This window comes from Corvus brachyrhynchos, unplaced genomic scaffold, assembly GCF_000691975.1.
Source record: "Corvus brachyrhynchos isolate BGI_N302 unplaced genomic scaffold, ASM69197v1 scaffold245, whole genome shotgun sequence".
NCBI classification, from domain to species: Eukaryota; Metazoa; Chordata; class Aves; order Passeriformes; family Corvidae; genus Corvus; species Corvus brachyrhynchos.
In genome coordinates this window covers 608,550-630,223 of record NW_008238988.1, presented here as the reverse complement: position 1 = coordinate 630,223, position 21,674 = coordinate 608,550, and the positions used below count along the sequence as shown (strand labels likewise).

The 21,674-nt window shown below is 42.1% G+C and overlaps 1 protein-coding gene across 3 annotated transcripts in view; it reads left to right on the top strand.

Annotated features, from left to right (window-relative positions):
* Nucleotides 1-20,462, top strand: part of BRF1 (BRF1, RNA polymerase III transcription initiation factor 90 kDa subunit) — a 159,940-nt gene extending 139,478 nt beyond the window's left edge. For all 3 annotated transcript variants that reach the window (XM_008637261.2, XM_017738853.1, XM_017738852.1), the window contains 3 exons: nt 11,143-11,194; nt 14,430-14,598; nt 16,774-20,462. In XM_008637261.2, coding sequence (XP_008635483.2) covers nt 11,143-11,194; nt 14,430-14,598; nt 16,774-16,811 — 259 coding nt within the window. In that variant the 3' untranslated portion in view covers nt 16,812-20,462. The remainder of the gene's footprint in view (nt 1-11,142; nt 11,195-14,429; nt 14,599-16,773) is intronic.
* The last annotated feature ends 1,212 nt before the right edge of the window (nt 20,463-21,674 follow it).

Below are 21,674 nucleotides of genomic sequence, written 5' to 3'. Positions count from 1 at the left end.
TGGCTCTTCTCAGAAGGTGGGTTTTTGTTGGCTGAAGAGTTGTGCACCAGGGGCCAGGGTTGAGTAGAAAATTGAGGTGGAGTAAGGGTTTTTAAACAGATCTTGTCACGTGGGTTTTGCCATGTTTTGCTTTGACGGGGAGTGATTGATTCCCAGTTACAGAAGTTTTGGTCATCTGAATGTTTGAGATTGGGGTCAGCCTTCCACCTGTCCAGGTGAGGGCTTGGTGCAGAGGAGGTGTGGGGAGCCATCTGAGTGGCTGTAAGCCAAGGTCAGGAAAACATCTTCCCAGCTGAACTCAGCTGCTCTGTGCTCAGATCTGCTGCCTGACCTGCTTGTGCAAGTGTTCTTCAACTGGTTGTGAGAACTCCAGCAATTTCAAAGATAATAGTTAGCAGATGTCTCCTTAGGCTGACCTGGCTTGTTTCAACTGGGCCAGATTAGGGATGGGTGGCCCAGAGCTGCCCCCTGTTCACCAGCCACGTGCAGCCAACTGCGGGCAGCATGGTCTTCACCTGGACAGGTTTTCCAATTGATCCAGTTAAACCAGCATGAGAGGCTGTGAGAGGCATCTCCCCTGCAGTTAGGTTGCTGTTGGATAATTCTATATGTTAACACTAGTATTAAGCTGTATTAAAGCAAAACACTATCAAGTAACTCTGCTTTACACATAAGATCCCCTGCAAAGCTCACCTAACTTCATTGCAGATGTGCAGCCTTACACGAGACACCAGAGAAGATGGTGATGTCTGCTCCCCACATCAGCAGCAGCGTTCTCCTCTCTCAAAAGCACTTGCACATATTGTACACAGGTTTTAAAACAGCAATTAATATTGTTTTCTTTCCTAACATTTCCATGTGGAATTTTCTTTCCATAAGAAAATGTGGCTGCATTTTTATACTCATCTCTTTATCTGTACCAAATGTGTTGTGAAGGAGACAGGACTTCTAGATCATGAAGGGCTTCTGTGACCCAGTTCAGCAATTCATTGGTACATAACACAGTGTATGAGCAAGCACCCACAGTGTGTAGCAATGCATATTTTAAACTTGTGTCATATTCAATGGTAAATAGCCATTTTCCCAGTGATTTGTATTGGTTTTGCACTTCATTATCCATGCATACTTATACCCAAGTAGAGATTGCCAGGCAAGCAGCTTCTGAGGTTGGAATAAAGTACAGTTTACTTTCTGGTCCTTTCTTATGTCAATAAAGGTTGGATCCAAAATTGTGAGAGGGCTGTATGAACTTGCAGGAACTTTGTCTTGGACGTATATTCTTCCTGTAGACTATCCTGTTGAGTTTTTGGGATGGGATGTGGGATCAACCTCATACTGCCTCTGAAAAAAGCTGTACAGGTTAATGTATACATGTTCGCAGTGTGTGCTGATATCTGACCAATTCATGCTCTGGGTGCAGGCTGATCTTGCCTGATGCTGAAATGGTGCAGTTTCGTCTCTCTCTGTCGGGTTCCCTGGTTCCTTTTGTACAGCATCTCCAGGCGAGGTGAGAACAGGTATCCCACAGCGTACTTGTAAGGAGCAGGGAGGCCAGATGCAGGCACTCAGGACACTTCAGCTCTGCTGCCAGCGAAGCCTGGCTTAGCCTTTATGGCAGAGCAGGGAGGAAGACCTGACAGACCAGTCCTGCTCCTTCATTAGGGAGCCCGGTTTACACAAGGCAGAAAGTACTCAGGTGGTTACATGGCAATCACATGCTGGCCTGACCTCAGCCATCAACAGAGCATCGCTGTGGTTATTAGCTAAGTATTTCCATAATGTGTGCCTCTTCAAGCTGTAATTAAAGCCAAGCCTGCCCCTAGCTAATTACAAGCTTGCTTAGAAGTATAGTTTATATAAAGCTTTTTGAACTCTATATGGGGAAGATGCACATCCAGAGGCATACTAAGAATGACGCCTTATTTTCAAAATGAAATTTATAAGCTTTGGTGTCTGTTTCTCCCTCCCTTTACAGTTTTCTACGGGCTGTTTTTTGCATCCTCGTTCAAAGTTTTTGCCATATATACTGCCCAAGTTTCATCAACATCAAGCCAGTGATTTTTTAGTTTTCTTCAGAGTGTCTTTTTTCTCACTGCTGAGAGAGTAAACCAGATGTTAAAATGCCTTTGAGCTTTGTGTTTGGAGAAGACTAATAAATAATACTTAGATCTCTCATAAAAAGAAGATAAGGAGTCTTGAAAGTGGTGAAACTTTTTGTTGAACACATCTCTACAAGGTCTCTGTAAATAATGATCCATCTATTGAGAGTTGCTGCGTGTTACTGAGGTGGTGCTGCACCTGTACGTCTTCATCTCAGTCTCTGAGCAGTAAAACAGTGCTGGCAGTGTAACCAACCCCCTGAGACTCTGAAGCAGCAATACAGGCATGGCTTGGTGACAAGACACGTGACTATGACACGTGGTTGTAGGGTGGGCTGGTGTGGCCGTGGGTCTAAGACATTACCCAGGGGTTGTTGCAGCACCACGTTGGCCAAGGTCACCCTCTGGGGTGACTTTGTGGCCAAGACACATCCAGATGGCACTGACACGATCACCACCACCCTCCCAAAGCATTCTCTTTGGATTTTCTTAATACTTGCTATTATCTTCCATTCCCCATTTCCAGGTGCTTCGCTTAGATCACAGTGCGGCCTGGGGGGGAGGAATGCACCACCACGTTTTCTCATGAGTGAATGGTATCTCAAAAGGAACGGGAACATGGTGGAGCCTGCAGCACTTGTGCACTTGTCTTTGACTCTTTTGGAACAAGGGGGTGTTCACATAGCCTCCATCACCATGGCTGTTCGGGAAAAGAAAGAGGGTGCCTAACCCAGTGTATGGCCGAGGAAGGCACGAGATAACTCCTGCAGCTGAGGAATTCCAGCTCCTCTCTTCTGTCTAGCCATTTTTGAATTTGGTATTCAGTTTGATTATTCAGGTCAGATCAGATTTAGGTCAGTTGTGATGGATTTTTTCCAAATCCAGTTCCCTAGATTCCTACTGTAAACGCTTACCAGATGACACGATGTGAAGCTGGAACAGACTCGAGCTGTGTGATGACCGAATAAAATCTCAGTGGGAACCACTTCCACGTTCCTGAGATCAGTTTCTCATGTAATAAATTCTGTGTCCAAAATTGTATCAAATACTTTTCTGACAAGAGTGAGGTTTTTTCCTAACGGACAAATCCCAGCAGAGCTATTTATAAGAAGCCTCTCTCTTGTGTTTGCACTCACATGCCTGCTACTCAGACCTACACTGAAGAACAAATATAACTAAAATTTTTTCTGTGTCCTTGCCTGTGCTTTTGGACTGACCCTGTTTGGTCTTATCTGACATCCTCCACTACAGTTCTTTGCTGGTGTTCTGTTGGTGAGAGTTGCCATAGCAAACCACCATTAAAGGCTTCTCCCAGAAGGAAGAATCTGGATTTATCTGGTGACACTTTTTCTCTGCCGACTGTTTCATTGCTTTGTTCTGCCCGATACTCTCCTGGCTGGGAGGGATGGGGAGGAGTGATCAGAGTGCCTTGCTCATACTCTATGCTAACACCTACAAAACCCGTGTAACAGGGAGTAGGTGTGATGTTGAGCACCTGGGCAGTGCATGGGGGAGTCCTTTGGCTTGGGAGGAGGAGGCCAGCCTGTTTCAAACATAAATCCAGACGTGGGAAAAGCCGCATGAGTTGTTTTTTTAAAGTATTAAATTTAGAGCTGTGTTCTTTCACTGTTAGTTCCTAAAATGAAACTAGACATTCCCCAGAAGTTCTTACTTAACCAGCCTACGGCTTCTTCTGCCACAACCTCTTTATTCATTTCCTGACACAGTAAAGGGAATCCTTGACACCAGCCTTTCCTGAGTTGTGTCCTGGCTCACTTACTGCTGCATGTAAATCTCTTCTACATTAAGTCAGGCAGATGAGACCCGTGCTTTCAGTTTTGAAAAGTTTTGGTGTGCACAGGGCACTGGGGAGAGTGGGTTCTTCGGTTTGTGTCTCCTTGGTGGCTGCAAAACCCATGTTAAATCATCGTTCTACCATTCAGCTGCCTGATTAGGTGTTCTGTGCATACCTCAAAATATGTGATGTTTTACAGTGAGATTCGCTATTTAAATAAGAGGTTTGCCATAATTGGCTGTTACAAATTACAAGCAAGAAGGAGTGATTTATTGCTTATAATTAGAAATGAGTTACGAAGGGGAATGTTAGTAATCATAAAATAAAGCTTGGAATACATTGATTTCCAGATGGCTGCCAGTGAAATTGCTCTTTAATGTATAATAGACCAGACACAATGAAAAAAAAAAATCAGTCATCCATCTTTATTCCTTGATGGATTACTTGTATGAATCTATAGTTACCTGAATTTTGAAATATTAGTTTTGTCTGCGTAATTGGATGAGAGAAACCGAATTTGCCCAGTGGTATGGGCTACTAGAGGTATGGAAGAAGTGAATTACTCTTTTGTCTGGCATGATTTTTGTCCTTGTAATGCCAACAGGGAAGATCCAGCGATCGATCTGGCATCACCGTTGGGTATAACAACCTCGGTGAATTGTTCCCAGAGACTGCAGGTTACTAAGGTGTTTTCTTTTTATCTTTTGCCTCATTTGAAGTTTTCATGAGGTTAAGATTGATCAAAACACTTGTCTAAAAGCAAATATCTGTAATACTCCTTGCTTGAGTCTAGAAAAATATATTTGCACCAGAAACAGATGGCAGTGCTACTGCTGAGAATTTTTCAATAGCATAATCCTTCTGTTGAGATGATAATGTGTTCATTTAACTTTTAAAATTTCATTTCTTGTTACTATAGTTTCAGGCACGATTTTGAAATTGTTTTTATTTTCCTTATCTGCTAATAATGGTTCTTCCTGCCACAGCAGTTGCATTCTGCACTGTTACCATTTGAAAGACGGCGCGACACGATGGTTAAGACATATGGATTGTCACCACATGAGTTGTCTCACGCCCGTGTTTTAAAAGTGACACTGCCATTAGACTTGCTTAACTGAGACCATTATGATTACTCATCTACCTTCATTAAAATGCTTCATAGGTTCCTTATTTTAAGTAGCTTTTCTCAGCAAGGTGCAGATTTGCCTTGCTGCCATCATTTCATCTGGAAAAATTTCCATGGTGAAAGGAATAGCATATTTTCAACTAACACTTTCCTGACTTGTGGAGAGATGAGCTCATCAGTCTCTTTATTGACAAACCCAGGAAGAAGGTGTGTCAACCAGAAATATTAGATCAGTCAGCCTTTCTTGTCCTGAAGCAATTGTAATTTCCCATGGTCTGCAGCAATTTCCTTTAGAAGCAGATATGTGCAGATACTGTTTGGGATCTGCTGCAGGAGCATCATTTCATTTGGTCCCAAAGAGGTGGCCTTAGATGTCATTCTTTTCATTTTTGCCGTTGAAAATCTGTTGGTTTAGTCAGTGGGAAGAACAGCAAGTTGCTATTTTTCTAGCATCTAATTGAGGAACGAGTGCTGCAGCTTTGCAGAAAAATATTGCCTGCTCTGAGTTGGGTTATTGAAGACAGATGTCATGGGCCCTGCCCCTCTCTGAAAAGCCTGAAATAGGTGTTCAGCTCACGACACACTAGCCAAGTTCCTGCTTTTCAAAAGCCTATTGGTGAGTGATGTAGGTGCTTAGTTCCTCGCTGGTAAATCTATTCCGTAGTGAATGATAGAGATTCTTACTTTTTTCCAGTTTCCCCCTGTGAGTTTTGGTCCCTCAGTGCTCAGTTCCAGGCATTTGCTGGGAGAGGCTGCTCTCATTAGCACTGAAGATGTTCTCAGTGCAGTGTTGTCTGGTGCTGCACTGATAAAAGCCAAGCTCCTCTGATGCAGCATGAAAGAGGACTGAGTGGGAATCAGAAGAGGAAACAATTCCTCATTTCACTTTAGTTTTTGTTGCCACTTCAGTTTGCTTTTTTCCTGCTTGAAATGGCTCTTTACATAGTGTTGCTTGCTTGGAAACAGGACGAAAGCAGTGATTGTTGGTGGAGTTGAAGTTCACGCAGGGATGTTGGAGCAGAGTTAGCACAAACTGGCTTAGCTGTCTCTGCTAGTACGCAGGAGGGTTCAGGCCCTGCCTGCTGCTCCATGAGTCACGTCTGTACAGCTGGCAGCACTGGCGTGAGCCATCTCCAAAGGGATCTCACTGTGTGTGAGCTGAGCTCGTTGCACTTTGGACATGTTTAGTTGGGGTCTCTGCAGCCCTGTCACTTGGGAGAGTGATTCAGGGAAACTCCTTGGGGCTTTCACAGTGATGGTGAGCTGGACCAGGTGAAGAGCCTCATCTTGAGAAAGCCAAAACCACCTGCCTCTGCCTCACATTCAGGCACAGATGGTTTCAAGGTGTGAGCATCAAGGATGCTTCATCATTCCACAGAGCATGATGCTGTCTGTGGTTGTATCTGGACTTCTGAGGTGGCATAGTGCCACCCTGACCCCCAGCCTCTGTCCTCAGGGCATCATGCTGCTGTTCATGGGTGTCACAGCCAGCCATGGCCTTGGCCATGTGCCTCTGCTTCCTCTTGAGCAGAGGGAACAGCTCCTGTGAGCGTCTGGCTCTCAGCCGGAAGCAGATGTAGAAGATGGTGGGATGCACAGCTGGATGTGCAAACCCCGAAGTGCTCCAGGGTTATGGTTGTCGTTGCAGTCTTTGTTTTGCCCTCTGGAAAAGAGCAGTCATCCAAGCCCAGGAGGGTCACCCCTTTGTCCTGACCCAATGGCCAGACAGTGGGTCAGTATCTCCTGATGCTGTTGTGTTTCCAAGAAGAGCTTTAAATCCTTGCAGAGAGGTAATTCCCAGCTTTCCGGTAAGGATAACATTGATGGTACCTAATTAAAGGGCACTCTTAGCCTGGATAAACATTTATATTAATTTCCTTCTCACACAGATGTCTGGTAAACTGACCTCCTGAGGCAAAACCATCTGGCCTCAGGTGGGAGGAGGATCTTGGCCAGCATGAACAACCTGACCTGTCTCTTGTTGAGTCATTTCTCAATAGCTTTTTCTGTCCCTGCACATGAAAGGCCTGTGCATGGATATATAGGTTTCATGGGCAGTTGTCTTGGATGACCTGCATAATTACACTGCAGGCTTGTGGCTGTGGGCTCTGTTCGATCTCTGCTTCCCATTGTGTATTCTGGGACCATCCGTGTATAAAATTAGTATGGGCAGTAAGCAGCAATAAGATGTTCCCTACTTGGGTGGATTAAATTAAAATTCAGTAAGAAACAGAGCTTTGGGTGAGTTTCCCAATTACTTGCAGAATTGCACTGAGGAGATTGTTATGGCATTGTCAAACTTTTTGGTGGATGAACAGCCTGATGCAAGTGAGGTGGGTTTATTACCTCTCACTGCTCTTTCTCCTTTATGTACTGTGCTGTGTAATCTTTTGTTATTAAATAATAAGCAAAATAAAAACTGTTGTTTGTCACAGCCAGCTTGTTTTTCAGAGAAAAACGCTTTGAAAGTTCAGTCTGTGTGATCTCCAGCCCTGTCAGGAGCTGTTATATTGAATCTTCTTTTAAATTGTTGAGCTGGAGGACAAACCCAGACGTTATCATGCACATCTCAGCTGAGAGCGGAGCAGATTTGGCAGGGAGCAGCCTCTGATGCCTTGTACCATGCCATTAGTTTTTGTCGCAAACATGTCAAGATGATCTGTTTCCAGTGTTATGTGTGTTGGCTGACATGAGCATTAGTAGATCTGCATAATTTTTGAAGTAGTTTGAAGTGTGGATGTAACACTTGGGGCTGTGTGAAATCTTTTTTATCCCCTTTTATGGATCACACTGCTGTTCAGAAAGTTGCTTGTTCTGTTACTCCCTCCCACAAGGTACTGTGTTAATTTGCAAAGTTCGTAAGGAAAGTGCCCTAAACTAGAAATCATCAGAAATAGTGAGTGACAACTGACACACTTTGGAAGACCAGGAGCCCCATTATTTTCCAGTCACAACATTACATTTTAAATAGATGCTGTTTTCACTTCAGTATATATGGAATTGTACCTTAATGTAGGATGTTACTATTTATGGAGCTTGTGAACCTCTAATTCAGTCTGGACTTTGATGGACAGGATCTTTCTTCTGTGGTGTATATGTGCGTGTGTGTCCCTTGGTAGCCTTTTACAGATGAGGTTGAGTCATGCCCAGTGAAAGTTGGATAAGATACTTCAATTACTTGTTTTTTCAAGGTGCTTTTTTGATCATTAATACTCAGACCTATCCAGCCTCAAAAGCAGTCATGCTCTTCCGTGAAGACACTTTTTTTCCACCCTCTGAGGTGCAGCCAGACAGCAGAAGGAGCCCGTATCTGTAGCCATGGCAGCCAGTAATTTATTGCTCCATATGGTTGGTGTGGCAGCAGCTGCTCTGGTTTAAGGAGGTCAGGACATTGGGGCATTTAAGAAGCAAAACAACACCCCAACTATAAAACCTTCTTAAATGGTTTTGTACAGTAATAGTAGGGTTCTCCGTAGGCATAAGGAGAGCCAAGGGGGTTATATATTTATAACTTTTACAGCTGTAATTTGAATCAAAGCCATTATTTCAGAGGGGAAGTACGTTTTTGTCTCTCACTGTGATGGTTTTACCTTTTTCCAGTGTTGTGACTCGTGTTTTAGGGAGCAGATAGTATGGAGGGACAGTGGGCCAGGCTGTTCCACCCAGGTGATGAGTGACCCCCTTGGATCTGGCCTACAGCAGGTGCTGACCATCCATGGCAGGAGCAGGATCCACCCCACTGCTTTGGTGTGCATTTTAGATTAATCTGGGAGAGAAACTGTATTGCCCAAATTGGATGGCAGTGCTGTATTTGTAGTAAGGAAGCAAAGATGTGCGTGTTGTGAGCGGCTATCATGGAACAGAAATACAGCTTTAATTTCAGTTTGGGTGTGAGAGTCCCTCACTGCTGAGAAATGGTATAGAAGGGCTCTTGGATGTAGCACTAAAGTTTTTGCAAATAGGCTTTTCATAAGCGTGAATCTTTTTATTTTCATTAGGGGACCATTTTAATTAAAATGAAACTGGAATGTTTACTCTCTGCTTCCTGTAGCTGTGATTGTTTTCTTCACTGTGTGAGCACATGTATAATTTGCTCTAAAAGAAATGTCAGCAGTTTCTGATTACCTTGTGAGTCTTACTCAACAGCTTGATTTTAATTGGGGGGAGGAAATATTTTCAGGGTGCTCCAGGGAGGTCTGATGTCTTTGGGTAGCAGGAGGGAAAAGGTGCTATCTTTGGTACAATGTTAATTGCAATAATCATGAGTATGGGTTTAAAATAAAAGTCCTTCATTTCTTACCGGTGTTGGGTGTTTTTCAGTCCTGTCAATGAAACACAACTTGTTTGGTAATTAGAATCCTTCAGCTGTGCAACCTTTTGGCTTTGCTGCATCCATATGTTTGTAAGCATCTAAACAGGGTGTTTTTTTGGAAAACAGTGATTGAAAGTAGGCAGGTAGTCTCAAATTTCAGGAATTAAGGAGGAAATTTCTTTCTTATGAGGGTGGTGAGGCACTGGCACAGGCCCAGAGAGGTGTTGGATTCCCCATCCCTGGAAACATTCAAGGTCAGGCTGCACAGGGCTCTGAGCAACCTGGTCAGGTTGAAGGTGTCCCTGCTCTTGCAGGGGGGTTGGATTAGATGGCATTTAAAGGTGAAAACTACACTTGGGGTTAGATAATGGAAAGAGAAAGCTGGGCACATAGGGAGGAGCATGTCCGTGCCCTCAAATACATTCTCTCTGAGGCCAGAAGTCCACCAGGATTTGTAAGTAATAGATATTTATGTAGGTCAAGAAAATCTCTTTCTTGAATTTTTTTTATAATTATGTAATATGACAAGAAATAGCTGTAGCAGAATAATGTATTCTGGATTCTTCCGTGGTGCAGCTCCTGAAACATTGCCTTGGCTTCTTTTTGTTTTGATCTACTGTGAGGAGGCACCTTGAATTACTTGAGTTGCTGAAATGCCTTTTGGGTCCTGCAAAGCATTTCAGAGATGACCAGTTTTTGAACCATTTTGGAGCTTAGCCAATATGTTGTATTTTAATATAGTCTTCGCCACTGGAGATAATGATCTGAGTCTCCCCTGCTCATTCTCTGGGGATTTGTTTCCTCCTGGTGATTATTTGAAATATATAAATAAGTAGGAAAACAACGAGTTTCTGTGTGTTAACAAGGAGGAATGACTAAGAGAAAAATGAGAGTAAAATTCTCCTTATCATAAAAGGCTGTATCTCTGGAGGCATAAATTGGTATTCATTAAGTTGTTTGCCTAGACTTCGTTAAAAGATGTGCTTGAGGAGCTGTCTGAGCAGTGTTTCTGTAGAAAGCAAGTCATCCTCTTCGTGACTAGATACATCTAGATGAGCAGGAGAAACCAGAAAGTAACACTAAATGATGGATTGAGAACAGCCTTCATGGCAGTAAGGAAATAACAGAGTATGAAATGTTTTTCAGAAGTAATAATATTTTACAGTTTGCTGTGAAGTTATACTGATCCAGCTCTTCTCCCCAAATATGCAGGTCTCTTTCACATCTGTTGCAGAGTTTTTAAAAATGTTTATGTTCAATTTCTGTCATTTCTTATTCCAGGTATGCAGGGTCCCTGGGGTTTTTTTGATGATTTCTGTAGCTGGAGGTTAAAATCTTGTCTGTGATGATTATGGTATCCTGCATGCATAATCTTACTGGTATCCTCTATGTATCATCAGATACAGGGAAGCAGTTGCAGACCAGTGCTAGGTAATCTGAGTGTGACCCAGTCTTGCCATGTCTGCATTCTTCCAAAAATCTGTTTTCTTTTGATTTTTGTAAAATGTGACAAACCCAGCTATTTCAAAGACCTTGTGGAGAAGCAGGGGCTGTGGTTTGAGATGAGGTTTTGCTACTGTGCTGGTATCTTTTATTATTACCTTGAACTGGGACAGATGCTTCCAAGGGAATGTGTGTGTTAATTGTCATGGCATTTGTGGCTTTCTGCTCTTTATCTTAAATCATTAAAAAAGTAATTGCACAACATAACACTAGCAAAGTGCTTTCACTGTTTGGATTCTGAATACTCTGTGTCAAACTCTTGAGCAACTTTTCTGATGTTCAGCATTTTTTCTTTCCTTCTTTGCAGATTAAGACCCTTGATTTCAACCCAGTTTGCTAAGAAGGCTGCCACAGAACAGGTATGAAAAGTCCAGCACTTCTGATGCAACAGGTTGAGTTTGGAAATTCCCACAAGCTGTTCTCAGCCTGGCTCTGGTCATGCAATAGATAAGGGTAAAAGAAATGAGTCTTGTCTCTCTGATCAGGCCAAGAGTTGGTTACTGTGAACACTGCAAAGCTGAGATTGGCTGTTTTCTAACCCAGACTTTCCCTTACTTATTCATTAGGAACATTAGCACAGCCTCCTAATGCTTCGTTGGACAGCAAAAAAGAGAAAACTCCCTGCAAGCATCTAAAAAGGTCCATGTCAAGTAAATGGTCAGGAGGGGTAGGAGAGGGCAGAGCTCATGCCTGTGGACTGTCCTCACAGAGAAGGATGCAAAACTCCACTTTTGTGCAGCCAGAGCTGACCCCGGGGATGGGCTGGGCTTCTGTCAGAGACCAGTGTGGAAAGAGCTTACCCTGTACAGCCTGGCTTGCTCTTTGCTTTGTTTGTTTACTTTGAAAATGTAATAGTGCCACAGGAAAGTTAGTGCTGGTAACTGGCCACTGCCAGAAGCTCTGCTTGGGTGGCTTTGTGCACCTCCCAAAGGGATCAGGATTATTATCAGATAGTGAAACCAGATAACAACAACAGCTGCTTTCTTTCACTATTATTTTCACACTGTACAGAGTATTCACAGGTATTTTGTGTACAACGAACTGTCTACTGCATATCTAAAAATTCAGTATACCATAGGAATTTGTCCCTCTTCCCCATGAATGTGTGACACTGACACCCTTCTGAAAGTGAACCAGTTCCCTTGGGTAGTTTAACATCTTTGACAATTGCCCATTCAAACATAAAGCTAAGTGCCAAACTCTAGTCCAGGACGTCTGGAAGTGAATTCAGGAAGTTCTATTTAAAGGTGTTGTTTGACTGCCTTATTTTTAAAATGACAAAAAGCCATTGATTTTCAGAAACAGTTTGATATCCTGCCTAGGGAAATACATTTTCACTTCTTATTCTATGCTCATTAGAAAACTCTGCACATTTTTAGAAGTACAGCAGTCTGGAAGTGGACATGATAATTAGAAAAAGGTCACATTTTAATTAGCATGGTGCAATTTTAAAAAATAATGACTCAATTGTAGCTCCTTTATATTCACCCACTTTTTCAGAGCAGATGGATACTTTTAAACATATAAATTGATGTATATTATGATGCTGATTTGTCTCAAACTGTTGTGTCTATTTCTGCTTATACCAAGATGGACTCAATTTGATCACTCTAGAGGCAAAAGCAGTGGTAGGAAATATAAACTGGAGGGAAGTTCCTCTAAATAATATTATTAATTTGAGCATTAAAAAGTCATGAAAACCTGTCTTTGACTGATCCGAGTATCTAAATACTTGATTTTCTATTACAATTAATGGGTGTCTTTTGCCCTATTAATGAGCTATTGGAGCAAACCCTGAGGTGGCTTTGAAAAACTCAGGCAGATTCTTTAGGTTGACTGTCATGGTATATGACAAGTTCAGGAACAGCTTTGATGTCTAAATAATTAGACTGTCAACTTTCTGGTACAGGGATTTTCTCTTACGGTGTATCTCTAAAGTGCCTGGAGTTACAGGGATTCTAGGAGCTACTGCATCCCAAGTAACAAACCCTGAGGTGGCTTTGAAAAACTCAGGCAGATTCTTTAGGTTGACTGTCATGGTATATGACAAGTTCAGGAACAGCTTTGATGTCTAAATAATTAGACTGTCAACTTTCTGGTACAGGGATTTTCTCTTACGGTGTATCTCTAAAGTGCCTGGAGTTACAGGGATTCTAGGAGCTACTGCATCCCAAGTAAATACATTTATAAATAAATAAATAAATAAATAAAATAAATAAATAAATAAATAAATAAAAATAAACGACAACACTTTATCAGAACTTGCTGCCAATGGAATTGGAGAACATGCAGCAGTACATAGTTATGTACTGCAGTTTAAAACCTAAAGCACTGTAGCACTTTTCTCATGGTATGGACCAGAGGAGTTGGGGTTTTCTGGTCTCCCTTGGACCATTCCTTTTTAGAAGCACCTCACCACTGTCCTTCCAAGGAAGTGGTCCCAGTCTTTTCCATCTTTGTTACTAGGGGAGATGACTCAGTGCTGGTAACAGCTGACTGGTGACAGGTACTGTCAATATTCCCTTCTCGGAGTTCTTAACATGACAACGCAGCATTCATGGTCAATCTTTAAGGTTCTTCAAATTGCCACTAATTGGCTGGTTTTGTGTGCCACAGGCTCTAGTGTAAAAAACCCCAAACAGTCCCAAGTACAGAATGGATGTAGAAAGTACCCTATTACAAAGCTGATGGAGGTAAAGCTCCTGTGATGTTTCTTCCCTGGATGAGAAAAGGAGGTGGGTCTCCAGACTGAGCACACCATGAAAGTGAGAAGAATGATCAGAAAGACCAGAGCCTGGGCTGTGCTGGCACAGGCTGTGTTGCTGCTTCCTGCCCTGTTCCCAGATCTCTCCTCAGTGAACCAAAGACAGTATTACCTACTCCAAATTCACCTCTATTCCCTTGTGGTGTTGCCCTTTCTCTCCCTCCGTGCTGTGTCCTGCCTAACGTTGGAGCAGCTGGGGACAAACACGTACGGAACAGGTCCCCTCAGTGATCGATTCCCAAGTTAGTGTTTGGAGATCATTATTCTGATGAATTCCATAGGTAATGTTACAGGTGCCAGTGTGTATTATCAACTGAGTGCTCTGCCATCACATTAAGCGCTGTCTACAGAGTGCTATTTGTTCCACAGCTCATTGCGCCGCCAAATAAATCCAACCAGAGCTGTCAAAACTAATACATGTTGGGCTTTTTCTGATTTGAAGGGTACATTTTTGCTATCATTAAATTGTCAATAACGTTGTTATTTTGTAATAGGCCTGATGTGAGTTGAGCACACTGTGGGAGAGGTTTGTAAGTTCTCCCACAGAGCTCTACTGAGGAGCCTTCGCTCCCAGATTTCTTCTCCTCTTGTGCTTGCCAGAGAATCCTTGTTCTGCTGTTACCATTACTGGATATTTCAGTTGCCTGGTTCTGGACTAAGTGAAAACTGGGTGGTTTTGCCCGACCTTCATTCAGACTTTCATTAGAACAACTGAACCTGTAGCACTGGACATGAGCTTCCTGTCCCTATCATTTGGAAGCTGCTAAAGTTTTGTGCAAATATTGGACCAAAGGAACAGCTGCTCTACTGTTCTCTCTTCTTTTATGCAGGTTTCCTTTCCAGCTGCACAGGCTGAAGCCTCTGATGTAGAAAAACCAGCAGCTGTGCTTGTGGAGAGTGGCCCAGTAGCTTACAACCATGATGAAGAGGTGGAAGAGGAAGAGGTAGAAGAAGATGAAGATCACTGCATGAGCGCCTTGCAGTTAATGGGAGGAAATGGTGAGCTGGGGTTACCATCTCCTGGTGCTGTGGGCTTTGTTCTTGCAGGTCTGGGGACACAGAGGGTCCCCTTGCTTGTCCCTGTACCAGAGCTCCTGCTGCCTTTTCAGCATTGCCCATTCCTGTGGGAAGCCTGGAATCACCCTTGTTTGAAACCTGACCTTAGAGACTCCTCCTGAGAAAACTTTGCATCTTGAGCTTTAGGCTCAGAGGCCTTCTCAAGAACAAACTGAAGTGTGAGGTGTTTTCCAGGATTAGGTTTATTAATGTGGATCTGAGAAGTTGGGGGTTCAGTAACCCCTCTATTAGCGGTGTCTGGGGCTCACTGCCCCCTGAGCCTCCCCTCCCTGCTCCTTCTGCCTCCTCAGTGGAGGCTGCAGTGGTGTCCAGGTTGTCTGTGAGCCCTGGGGATGTGTCTGTCCAGCTCAAAACAGAACAAATCAGTTTCTGGGGAAAATGTTAGGAAGAAGCAGTTGTTCCCCAAGTGCAGGAATGGCATTGGTGGTGCATGTATGGTACACAGATGTGTGCTAATTTCTTTGGGTTACCCAGCAAAGCCACTGGTTTAATTAGATTTCTTTGCTGGCAGGAAAAGGCGGTCTCCTCTCCGCTGTGGTTTTTCCTAGCTGGACACATCCACATTTCTCCTATATTAAAAACTTCCCTTTAGAAGTTAAGCTTTGAAAATACACAAAATTATTTTTAAAATGAGAGCTGCTAATTATGGGTTGCAAAGACTCAAGATGGGAATAAGTTTCCTACTGAAATGTTATTTACTACAAAAACATTTCCAGCACTATTCATTTAGCTTTTGTGGACAATGTGTATACATTTCACAAAAGTGTCTGTTGCTTTTAGATTGATTTCTCTGCTGGGAAATAATTGCTGAACCATAGGAAAAACAGTTTGTTGCCTGCTTTTATTATTAGAATAACGTTCCCAAGAAAAGGCACCCATGTGGGGGAGGGTGGGTCTATATTTATTAATAAACCCCCCACAAAAATAGAATAAAGGTCACTGAGTTTTTTTTCTTTGTAAATGTTACTATTTTTGAACCATTCTGAGAACATTCCACTACTCCCTGCCTGGTCTGGACAACAGCTGAAAAATTAGAGGTAAAAAATGAAAATAAAAATAAGAAGGAAAGGAGTATTCCCAGAATCCAAATGCAGGTGTGCAGAGCTGCTCACTGCAACAAATAACTCTTTCCTAGCTGCTTTCTCCATGGATTTTAGACCTGTCTGCCTGGAATAACTGCATGAATTACAGATGGTGAACTTCACCCATTCTACACAAATCATTATAGATTACACTTAATTCTGCTTCCAAGCTTTTTCTTGTCTCTTTGGGTGAGATGTTGCCCTTTATTGAATTTGGAATATAAAGTTTAACTTTCCTCGGGGCTCATATGTAATAATTATCCATAGGTTCATCTACACAACAGAAAATATCAGTGTCAGTGCATTCAGAAGCACACAGAAGAGAAACTGATGCATTAGAAACATACAGACCTGCCTTTTGGCACACAACACACAGTCTTTGCACTCAGCATTGTTTAAGAAAACAAAACTGAATTAAAAAATCTGGGCAAAAATTTTAAGTCTAGAATTAAGTAGATAAGGCAGATCCGAGTCAGATGCATTGGTCAGGATTTGTTCCACGACTCTTTTGATGTTGATGGGAACTCTGAGCTATCTCTGAACCCTTGCAATTTCAGCTCATAAATCCATGAATAATATAAACAAACCAGCTTTTTCCTTGGTGCCTGTGTCTAGTGAAAAATGTGCCTACTTGTAAATGTAATTCTGCTGCTTATCAGCCACTGTGTGCCAAGTTACTTGTGACAATCAGGCTTAATCACCTTAGCCTCTAAATTAAACCAAGTATTTCATATATACATGTGCCAAGTATTCCTAAATGAGGGTCTAGTGACAAGTGAGAAGAGATATTTACACATACATGCTTTAAAATAATTTTATTTCATTGAGGGAAGTACATGAAAGAACTTACTTAGCCCTAAGAAAATAGATGGTTTTTTAAATGCTTGCCTAAGGCAAAACTTACCATGTAGTTACGTAGGAGGCAAACAACCTTCAAGAAGCAATACTTCCATTGTGTCTTCCATCTTCCCGGAATATTTGTATTTTTATATGCACTTGTCTTTGTGTGTTTCAGATTATGGCTGTGATATGGATGAAGATGATGGCTACTAGCTCCATTTACTTCCAGGGAACATGGACTGTGTCTTGTTCTCAGCAAATCTTTGGTCTTCAAACTGTGTGAATAGTGAAAGAAGCTGTCTATGGTCAGCAAATGTAATCGAACAATCCTTACTTTTCGGCATTGGGTCTGGTCGGTTTACATTGACCCATAACCCAGCAATATCCAGTTTGGATTCCTACTTGAATTTATTTTTATTTTGGTGGATCATAGTTGGAGAATGAAATTAATGAGAGTAATGTTTCCAGAGAACAAAAGAGAAGAGACAAAACAGACTGTGCATGAAGCCTATGTGGCTGAAAGCAGCACATCTCTTATTTATGTGACTGCTTTTAGGCATACTGCTGAAAAAGAGCAGATTGAAGGACAGGGAGGGTGACAGGTGAAAAGAAGTGTGCCTGTTGATTATTTGAGTACAGGAGCATTTTTTGTCTCATCATGCTGCAGCTGACAGAAAGAAATGTTTCCAACCTGGATTGTGAACGTGACCATGTTGCTGTATACAAACTCCCTTACCCAACCCTATCAACAGTTAATGACAAGTTATATATTTGCAGAACAGTATTGGTTTTCTGAAACAGAGTAAATACTTCTTTATATTAATCAATTCATAGATTTCTTAAAAGATATGACAGTAGAAGGCAACGTTGGCAGTGAAGAATCGTCTTCCGCTGTGAGTCCAGTGTGGTTTTTGTGGAAGAAAGGAGAAGACCTGGGTCAGGTAGGAGGTGTGTGGGGAAAGGAGGCAAAGATGCTGTGCTCCTGAGCTGTTGCTCTGCATCCCTAGGGACAGCCAGGTCTTCTTTAGGCTAGTGTTGCTGCAGGAGAGTCCCTCTGGCCATCTCTGCGGAGCTGCTTTTGCCTGACTAAGTTAAACTGAAGGTCTGCTCCCAAGAGCTGCTGGTCTCTAAAACCAGTTGAAAAAAAGAAAACTGAGCTTTTTAATAAATAAGCTAGCATCTGCTTTGACTGAATTTAATTTAATGTAATTTGCTTAACATTCACTGGGTAAATTAAAGGTCACCGTGCAGCAGTCTGACTTTCATGGCTCAAATCCCACCCTTGAACAGTTGTTGCTATGTGAATAAAGCTGGAGCTGCAGCCCTGTGTGCCCTGAAATGTCAGCAGGCAGGTCCTCTCTTGCAGATAGATCAGTTCTCGCAGTGCCATGTGAGCAGCGGTCAGGGGTGGAGTCCCTGTGGGCAGATCCCACCCTGGTGCCTCTGACCTGCCTTCCCCTGGCTCTGCTGGGTCCGAGGCTCTCGGCTCCGTGGGAAATGCACTGCAGTCCGGATCACACTCTGGATGTCTGCAGCTGATGTTTCCATCTCTCTCCCTTATCTGGTGACAATCATGAAAACTGTAGTGCTGCAGGCTTGTCTTAACACCAGCGAAGGATGGATATTTATCTTACCAGCATGGTTTCTGTTCAGCTGTGTCTGCTGGTCGAGTCTTCCTTCCTACCTTTTTTGAGGAGCACTCGTTACTAAAGCACCATCCATCCTCCTACATCCTGCTGCAGAGAATGGATCGTGGCAGGAAGAGAAGCTGCCTCAGGAAGCTCTGCCAGACAGGGTGATAGTGGTGCTCACATCTGGGGTCATCACCAAAGAAGGATAGGGCCACGTGGCCTTCCATACTTCATTCTTCCCTGTCCCTCTTGGTAGCTTGCATAAGATGGATCATGTAAGTCAAGCAAGAGTGAGTGCTTTTTTTAGGAGCAGACTTGATACTACTTGGCTGGTAAATATGGTTTGGTGGGTTGTATCTGTGAGGAGTTTTTGAGCCCTGTATAGGAGTATTTCTGTAATGAGTTCTTAAAAGCAGAACTTGGTAACAAAATTGGTGTGGTAAGGCTACTGGAAAGAAGAGCTCTTCTGAACCAAATTCCAGTTACTTAGTTTGCAGCACTTAAGTGGAAAGAAGAGATTCCTTATATTTCTTAGGAGAAAAGCTGGCATTTTTACTGAAAAGCTATAGATTTTTTTTCTGATACTTTATAAATACTGCACAGAAACTGATAGTGAGGAGATAAACCTTTCTACCTCTCTTTTATCTACACCATAAAATAAAAGTATGCTATAAGCAGACAGTTTTTTAAAAAGTAGTTTGTTTTATCAAAGTTCGTGCTCTGCAAGTCTTTGAGACCATTGAGTTTGATTGTTTGGGCTTGAATTAATCTTCCATAGCACTGCAACAAATATACTCTCAGTATATTCTCAAGGCTTGGGTTTTATTCCAAGGTACACAGTATTCTCTATGCAGGAAGTAAACATGCATAAATAAACATGTGTATGACTCATGTAGGTCGAGTGCTTTTCTGAAATGCAAGATGTTGGCTCTTAAAGAAACCGCTAAGATGAATATTGCTGAGGTCTTTCCTCCAGTCTCCTGGTTTGTTCCTCCAAAGGATACCAAACCTGCTGCCAGGGTAGTGATGTTACGTGTGAGAGCTGAGAGCCCACCTAGATAACTGCAGCTAGGAAATTTGTATTTCAGTAGTACACTGCATTGCTGAGAACATTGGTTTGTGCACTGCAAGTAGAGGGTTGCAGTTTTCGAACGCTCTCGTATGATTTGATTAGGAAAGGCCATCAGGCAGTCTGGTGGAAGAGCAAGGGAAAAATAAAAGACCTACAATTCCGCAGCATCTCAGTATTGCTGGTGAAGTTAATGGCGTAGTTTCTGTACAGGGTTCCTAAAGAAAGGATATTGGATAGGCAGACTTCACTCTGAGCTTCTTAAGCTATAGTGGTTATGTACATTTTTAATTTATTGGTGACTTACCGGGATTTTTATAATGTTCATTCCTTCTTCATTTAACTAAGCTCAGGAAATGTAAACAGATTTGAACATGCTAGTTTCTGTTTTTATAGCTAGTCATTAAAATGTAAAAAGATTAACACTGCATTAACTCTGTTTACTACTGTTGGTGTATCTGGACAATTTTGTTGTGTATAAGTAAGCCTGAATTCACTTGGAGTAATTTGGATCCTGCTTTTCTCAGGATTCTGATTATGATGTAAAGAGCTTATAAGGCTTCAACATTTGTTGTTCTTAGATCATCTTCTTTGAAGCCACACAAGCTGTGTATCATCGGGTTTGTTGCAGAAAGCACGTCTCTTGCTGCAAGTCACTTTGCTTGACAGGCAAAACCCTCCAGCTGTTGCATCCAGCTTGTCTGCCGTGCAGCCTTTTAACTCTTGTATCATGGGAGTAAAAAAGAAATAAGGAAAATAATGGGCTTCTTCACTGTGCTGAGTGCATTTTCAGTGTCTTAATCATCTATGATATTTCTTTAAAATCAGTGTATTCAGTACAGCAACTTTTAAATGGTGCCAGACAGCCTTGTCTTGAGGGTTAAACGTGTTCGTCGAAAAAGTCCTTGCCATCCTGATGACTTGTTTGGGTTCTTTGGATTGCATTGAAACTCCAGTTGCAGACGTGTACAGTTAGAGTTTGCCTAATAAATGTTCTGTTTCTTATTTTTGTGTTGAATCCTCGTATTCAGTTCAGTTAGTGCCAAGGAAATTAAACCTTTTTGATGTAAGCATACGTACCATCCTTACACAACTATGAGCCATGTTAACCTTTTTTACTGTAATATATTTGCTGTAAATAAAAAGTAAAACCCTTACACAGCCCATCTGTTATTATGATGCTCTCCTGATAATTTCTGGTTTTCTGTCTTCATTCTTACAAATGTTGGGTTTTGATTGCTGCACGATTGGTTGATCATGGCCAAAATTTGTCATTCAGAGCTTTCTTTTGTCTCTAAAAGGGAAGACACAGCTAATCAGGCAAGTGTTTTTTACAAGATACTGTTCCACTGATAGATGTAGATACTTTTTGTAAAGTGCATAACATTAACGAGGCTTTTCCACTAAGCTGTATAATTAACTGACTGTGGGAACAATATATGGTGTGTGTACTTAGTGGAACTGTTCCAGTGCTTGTTTCTGAAAGTTGTATCTTGATAAATAAGGTGTGTGCTGAGTTAAAAATCATGTTATTTTATCAACATCTGGCTGCCACAGTTTGGAGACAAAAATCCACATCTGCCCTTTGTACAGATGGGTGTTTGCTCCTTTTAGTTTTTTCTGGAAAAAGAGGTACTACTGGATCCTCAGGAGTGTCTCCTGCAAAGTTTTAGCCTATAAAAAGATGATTAACAGTAGATTTGATAAGGCAGTATGTGTCATTCCAGCATTTCACTGTGTTCCCATAGTGTGATCAAGGCACACTTCTGCTCTCATTGACATTGGGATGTTTTTATCTGAATTTCTCTTCAACTGTTCCAGCCATTTCCACTGGGAGTTGGGAACTTCTCCAGTAATATCCACCATGGATGCCCTCTCCCTGGTAACATCTGAGCTGTTAAAAAGTACTGACTGCCTTGGCCTCATATTTTCTGCTCTTCCCAGGCTCTTGGCTTTGTCCTGTAATTTTTCTCTTCTGTGCCACACCAGGCTTTCATAACCAAAAGCATTCTGTCCCCGCAGCTGCATTTATCAAATATGCCTCCTTTCATGGTCTCAGAAGTTAAATAATGCTAATAAAGCTGAAATCTTACAAGGCTTTATATTACCTTCATTTTTCACCAGCAGGGTCATAGCACATTTGTTCTTAGGTTCCTGTTTTGTAATGCAGAAGAAGCTGTTACAGTTTTCTACTCCCATCTCGTCTGTAAGAAGAGTTACAGCACATTATTCAGTATTTTTTATGCCCACCCCAATACCTGGCAATGGTCTTGGTGAGTCGTGGTTGTTTAACGAAAGGGGTTAAGTACATGAGAAAGGAGGCTCAGTGAGAATTCAGGACTTAGGGCATAACAAATTTACTTGGTGAGTTGCTTC